At 36.3% G+C, this 6,978-nt stretch overlaps 1 protein-coding gene across 1 annotated transcript; it reads right to left on the bottom strand.

The window, feature by feature from the left end:
- Positions 1 to 3,737: 3,737 nt before the first annotated feature.
- LOC106625371 (uncharacterized) lies at positions 3,738 to 6,488 on the bottom strand. The gene is made up of 3 exons (XM_014245191.3): positions 6,255 to 6,488; positions 4,120 to 4,481; positions 3,738 to 4,052 (listed from the first exon to the last, which is right to left on the bottom strand). Exons 1-3 carry the CDS (start codon positions 6,408 to 6,410, stop codon positions 3,917 to 3,919), a joined length of 654 nt encoding a protein of 217 aa, XP_014100666.1. The 5' UTR covers positions 6,411 to 6,488; the 3' UTR covers positions 3,738 to 3,916.
- Between the last annotated feature and the right edge of the window lie 490 nt (positions 6,489 to 6,978).

The following is a 6,978-nucleotide window of genomic DNA, read 5'->3' as shown; positions in this document are numbered from 1 at the left end:
CAGAAATTTGGAAATTTGCAATTTAATAAAGAAATATGTTTGTGAGTTAAATTACGCTTTTGAATTTGTGAATACTGCATTTTTCCTCTTCAGGAGCGGGATATTAAGTTAAGGACTTTTGATTCTCCTGTATTAGGGATTCCAACCTATTTTACTGCGGTGCTTCATAAAGCGCTTCTACAACATATGTACACGTATATATGTAAATGAAGGCATATGTATATGTGTGTACACACTTTCTACCTTTAATCAACGTTGGCGATATCTCCATTCAAGTTTATAAATTATCATTTCGGCGCGTGTGTTTGTCTGAATATTAAAAAAAAGAATAATAATAATAACAAAAACAAGGTTGTCTTTACCTTAGGTGCTTACATAAGTATACTCATGGTTGGGTGTGTGTGTGTGTGGACTCGTAGGCACGCACAAGGATCAGCCAAAGCAGTACACTTCTTTAGTCAATATATAAAATAGGTATGTAAGTGTGGTGAAGTGCTTGTGTGCTTCTACTCTCGTATGTAAACGCGTTCGTATGCGCTTGTGAACCTCAAGTATCAGTTTTAACATGTCGAGTGTGTGCGTCCTATGTACACTCATCTGTAAGAACATCATTTGTTTGTGAGTACAAAGATTTATGTATGTGTGTATGAGTATGGGTTTAAGTGTCGTTGTTTGTGCTGTGTTGTCGATTTATTTATGCGTTTTGATTTTAATGAGTTTGCAGAAATTGACAGTTGTGACAACATTCTGAAGTGTTTGCTGAAGTGAAAGTAATAGAAAGTCAAGTCTCAAACCACAAGTGCAGTTATTTCTGCTAAATAGTAACGAAATGTACGAAGATTTTTCTACGTCAATAAAACTATACTCATTCACATGGACACATAAACGGATCTCAGTTTGTCACTTAGAAATTCCTTAGAAATTCAGAGCAAAAATGTATTCTTATCATTAGAATATTATAAAAACTTTTGCACCTTTGAACGATTAGACTACAAATTACAGATAATTTTCGCTTATGAAACGTTTAATATTTCGATTCTTGATTATTTCCGTAGCCTGCACATTCCCAAAAATTAATTTATTTATTTCCCTCATTATTTCTTTAATTAGCAGACTAAGAATATCTAGATTTAGCTATTCATTCGTCCCGGTTTGGACCGTCCGGGTTCCGAGTTAAGCGTCTCGACCGTCGTGGGCTTAAAAATTAAAAAAAAAAAGAATGAATTGAATAAAAGTGTGTTGCTCTCTCACCGTTTAAATGTCGCGATTATCAGTGAATCAGAATATGGAAAAATTTTATGACTAAAAATGGTTAGCTAAATGTAGATACTCGTCTAACTGCTAGAAGAAATTACTTAAAAATAAAAAATAATACATTTTCCATTTAACCAAATAGATCTCGAAATCTCTGAGATCTTATAATAATAGAGCCAATTTTGAATTCTTTGCATAATTTTCATTTATTGAAATTTTAACATAGAATGGTAATTTTATAGCAAAGCGTATCGGTGTAATTAGCAATCATGACAAGCTCAAATAATAAGGAAGGACAATTACTTCTGCTTTTAAGAGATTTCAGATTCGTTACAAGGATATTGGAATGTTAAAAGAGCTGTATTTAAGTAAAGACTAAGGCATTTGATCTTTTTAATAATCCGAAGCTTCTGCTTACAAATAATAAACAACGTTCCCAAGAGGAGCTTACAGAATATTACGCGATAGTAGTTACTAATGTTAAAGTACAATTGAAAGCGACAGCACGAAGATCATATAGTCCTCTAACGACTAATTGGAAGTTCGGTTCGTCATCCTGGCTTTTAGATGAAGACATTGCATTACGATTTGAAAACGACAATTATGAACATTTCAAATAATCTGAATGTTATGCATTTATTTAACTTTATAAGATGAAATATGTATGGCACGGCTTGCGGCTACAAGTTCAAAATCGGCAACAAATCAGTTTGTGACAGTGCAGTTGATAAAATTTCCCTAAAGCTTTGCACGTAAAATATTAACCGAAATGCAAATATTCCAGACATTCAACAAAAGAATTCGCAAACAAATGCAAGTATGTATGCACGCCTAAGAACTCTGGGAAAAAGTCGCGCACCACGGCGCACCGTGCAGAACGTGCTGCGAAGAAATATGCAACTAAGCAACAAAAGGAAGCAGCAGGAAAGCAGCAGGAAAGCAAAAAGGGGTAAATGTCACGCGACACACAACATACAGCGATTATTTGCACAACAAAAGATGCCCCGATCTGAATTCTAGCCTCGAGGGTGGAAGCGCATGTGGTATGGTTGTGTGAGTGTGCGCTTGGTTTGGCGGTGGATGTGGCATGTTGCACAACAAATTTGCGGCATGCAACGGCCTACGTATTCGGTACGTGAGTGCCCACATACATACATGCGCTTGAAATAGATATATATGAATATAGCACATGTGTACAATATATCTATTAAAACATGAAATCGCAAAAATCGCAAGAAAACTCTAAAAGCGTTTGCATGCAGTTGGAGCAGCTGCCAAACGCAAGTGAATGACACCGCACAAACAACACAGCGAGCTACTAAAAAACTAGTAATAAGAAATAACCGAAAGAAAGCATTTGGGAATTGCAAAAATAAAGTCAACATCCTTCGAAACTTTGGTAAATTTTATTGTTTTCAAAATGGACTTGGGTTTTAGCTAAATAATATTTTTCTATTTTGTGTCAATTTCACATACCAAAATCGATCATTGAATCGCTACTTACTAACCCTGATCCAACATTAATTTTAGAGGTTCTCACTAGTCCTCTATTCTAACTAATAATATTTTTTGCAAATTTTTATACTCTCGCAACATGTTGCTACAGAGTGTATTTCTATCACCTAAAACTAATCGAGATAGATAAAGGTTATATGTATATACATAAATGATCAGAATAACGCGACGAGTTGGATTCCGAGTGACTGTTCAAGCCGTGCAAGCTGTATTTTGATTAAAAATTAATATATCGTAATGTTCCTTAGCAGAAAAGTGAGAACGAGTTCGTAGATTTACATAATCGGACTCCTGCCACTCCCACAAAACACAATTAAACGAAAAAATATAAAGCGCCATAACTAAGCACTAAGTTAAGATACAAAGCTGTAATTTTGAAAATAAGGGCGTGACACCGACCTCTAAGAGGTTTAATGCACATATCTCCTAAACCACTAAAGCTACAAAACTACTTAACACACCACATTTAGGTGAAAACCCATATCTCCGGACCTACTCGATCAATTTCAACCAAATTGAGTACATAACATTCTTTTGACATTTTATGACACAGTGCGTGAGATCGGATAACAACCACGCCTACTTTCCATATAACAAAATTTCAAATTCCATAAGACTCTTTCACTTTCCAGTATGCAAATAAAGCACCAATGAATGCATCGTGATAAAACTTTGCACGAATAGTGGCTTTAAGATGTGCCACCTAATGACCAAAAACTAATAAAATCGACTACAATTATTTTGAAGACCCTATACACCAAATATGTTGACCCTATAATATTGTATGATAATAATATGCCCTATTCAAATATGAGTAGAATCGTATCAATACTTCGCTTTGCCCCCATTGGCGTTAATATAAAGTTTTACCAAGACCCGTAAGTTGGTCCCCGGCTTTCATTCTTGCAAGTTGCAAGAGTATAAAATGTTCGGTTACACCCAAATTTAGCCCATCCTTACTTGTTTCTATTAAATTTTATTTTGAATTGCTAGCAGCAAAAGCAACATATCTACCATAACAAATCCAAGTTTTTAAACTCTAAGTCTTAAATGTTCCAAATATTTCCTCTTTTGTACAATTAATAATAAATAATCAGCCTCCCGATGCATCGGCTTAAGGTACGTCAATGTTTTTATAATCTGCATACTAAATGTAATCCAAATAGGTATCCAACCAATTGTGACCTTCCGGACAATCGGCAAATAATTTGAAGCAATCTGCCCCAGCGACACCGGCCTCTCGCGCTCTCTGATAACTCTTATCCAGGTCTTCCACGCCGGGTCTACAAAAATGTATCAATGAATATATTCGAATGAGACCACTCTTTTACGAGTATTCAAAGTACATACGTGAGCACTGTATCCAGGATTTCTGACAACAACCCCACATGTTGGTCCACTTGTGCATTTTGACATATGGAGCGCAGCAAGCACGACCGACCATTAACTCCCCGCTGGCTCATTAATGCCTCCAGTAAAGTGTAAAAGAACAGTCGTGATTCATCAGTTACATAACTATAGGAGGCAAGATCAGGTTGGCTGTTATGTAAAAGCCTGGATTTGCGTGCGAAAGTATCCTCCCATTTGTCCCAGGGATAAAGTGGAGAAGTTGGAATTGAATATTGGCCGCCTTGAAGACTGTACGAGCAAACAAGCGATCGCCATGTGATCGGGTCGGCTAAGTCAACTTGTCCCGATGGACCGATGGATATCTGTTGAGAAAATAATAATGTCAGTGAGCATAAAATAAAATAAGCAGACTCGGGAAATTCAGCACATTATACAATTCACGGAGTTTCGTTTTCGTGTCGTTTAAATAATAAAACAATAGCTTTTTAGCGGTAAAAGAATACTCGCTAAAATCACCCAAATTCAATAACATCGACAATAAACAAAATGAGAAATGTTGAGCTTCTGAAATGTCAGTACTGTTAAATATATAAGTATGTACGTATAATTTCCATTCTATTCCAGTTGAGCATTTTTTTCACGTACATTCGCCAAGTCGCGTGCAGCACAGCACACGTGATAGAGGTGAATACTTCTTTACCGATTCAAAAATACCGGTATAGCTGATATTATGGCTTTCTGGTAACTCAAGTATGAAACATATGTTCGTGATTTTAAATAGTGTAAATTTCTGGGAAATAGAGCATCAATCGTTGTTCCTTATCTAGTCGTGGTGGCAAGGACGCATCCGCCATGAGTGTACATTACTCTGTACGAAATTAATGAAATTCTAAATTTTTTTTTTGGTTAGGAGATATGTGATCGCTGCGATGGCAAGTTCCTTTTCATTTGATATTTTACATATCGCCAATTTCAGTCAAACTGCTGTATGTACAGTGGAATTTATTGCACACATATGAAAATGTAGAGTGTCAGTGTTAAACGTATTGCCTTCATTATAACAGATCGTAACACCTCCTGCTCAAATGTTCAGTAGTTTATATTTGACAACATAAGTGAAGTTTGATATGCTAACGTTCTCATCATTGTCTAACCAAGTTTCAGTTAACCGTACAACTTTAATTTTCGTATCTCTGCACCGGCGAAATCCTGAGAATGAACTCAAAAACTTTAGCAATTAAGGGTGTATAAGGAGAAAAAAATCAAGCATTCTTAAACTAACTCAACATCACAGTCGAATACAATTATTTAGAAATAGGTAGACTATTTTTAATAGTTGGATTTTAGTCTTGATCTTTTACATCAAAAAAATTATAACTGAAAAGCTAAATATGTGCAAAAAAACCATCTAAATAAATTGAGCAATGGCAACATTGCAAACAGCTGATGTACACTATAACGTTGTTGCCGTATTAAAACCTTTCACTTCATTGAAATTTAAATATTTTGTTAATAATTTTACATTTCACATATTAGTGGCAGCACTACACCTGTCCATTGTTGTCGGCAAAATTCGAAATGGTTTTAATTAGCGACAGCGACATCTGCAAGCATTCTGCCATGCAGTCATGCTGTTGTCTAAATAACTGCGAGCATAAGAACGTGTGTATGTTAATATTTGACAGATGCTGCCTATCGCTCGTCGTCGTCCATGTGTTCAGCGTTTGAGACCCGATCGACTCCGAAGTGATGTATGTATATGTATGTGCCAATGTGCACCTAGAAGCCTGAATCAAAATGTATGTATGGCGAAGAGTGAGCGCAAAACAATACCACATGCATTGCTACAATATGTTTATGGATACGGCTAACGGGCACACACGAAGGGTCGGGAAGAGACCTTGAAAAATCACTCTGATGCGGCCAAAGAAGTATTCACTTCAAAAATATGCCTATATATAAACTATATATTCCTGAAAATTTTCACATGATTTTGAGCATCCACATAAGCAATGACGAATCTACGGTTCATTCTCGCCGAAATTATTATGTATAACACTTTGCAACCCTGTACTTTGTTTTTACTTCTTTTATGTTTCAAAACGTGTTTTTGTTGTTTTGTGTACACCGTTCACCTTAACTGAACCGCTGCCGTCGAATATCAAGGTCCTCTTCTTGCGGACGTGCATGAAATCAGTCAAATTCGCCCCGACAGTTACGCTATGCAAGTTTGCACTTATACAATACAAGCGAAGCAGGAAGCACGTCAAAAGAATTTCTATCAGCTTCATTCTGTGCACTCATGAACGAACCAATCGAAGTTAAAGACCACCGAACCGTTAGATTGTTGCTGATTAGACGAATATCGCTCACTGCCAAGTACTAAAGAAATGAGCCCTCGACGAGCCGACCGATGCACTTATATTCTCACAAAATCTTGATTTTCAATTGAGTGGGCGAAAAAGTCACGAAAGTTCATGGAATTTAACTACAAATCGCTGGTCACCGAGCAAATATTGAATTTCCAATTAACAACTGAAAACCAAAATTGTTTTTGAAATATGCCCATCGGGCGTTGCTCCAGTTAGTGATCTCTTTATTATGGTTAGGCTGGTACTTAATGATAGAAGTGTGTTAATTTTTAAATAAATATACTTCTATTTATGTATGTATGTATGTATATACGCACACCTGCTTAAATTCGTGCGTGAATTTGATTATATTCATTCAAGAGTTTTTCCGAAACAAATCGAAGATGCAGTGGAAAAGAGCAAGTGCTTTCTTTATGCGTAGCATAACAGTATCGAGTAAAGACAAGAGGAAAGTGCACATGCAGACATGAGTGTGGTTTCGAGGGCA

This window comes from Bactrocera oleae, chromosome 6, assembly GCF_042242935.1.
Source record: "Bactrocera oleae isolate idBacOlea1 chromosome 6, idBacOlea1, whole genome shotgun sequence".
Taxonomy (NCBI): Eukaryota; Metazoa; Arthropoda; class Insecta; order Diptera; family Tephritidae; genus Bactrocera; species Bactrocera oleae.
This window is presented reverse-complemented; position numbering and strand designations above follow the sequence as displayed.

Bases quoted from the DNA above. Each gene is read 5' to 3' on its own strand.
- LOC106625371 (XM_014245191.3), bottom strand. From the start codon at position 6,410: ATGAAGCTGATAGAAATTCTTTTGACGTGCTTCCTGCTTCGCTTGTAT. The intron at 4,482-6,254 runs GTGAACGGTGTA...TTTTCTCAACAG, and splicing joins ACGGCAGCGGTTCAGTTAAG to ATATCCATCGGTCCATCGGG. The intron at 4,053-4,119 runs GTATGTACTTTG...ACATTTTTGTAG, and splicing joins ATCCTGGATACAGTGCTCAC to ACCCGGCGTGGAAGACCTGG.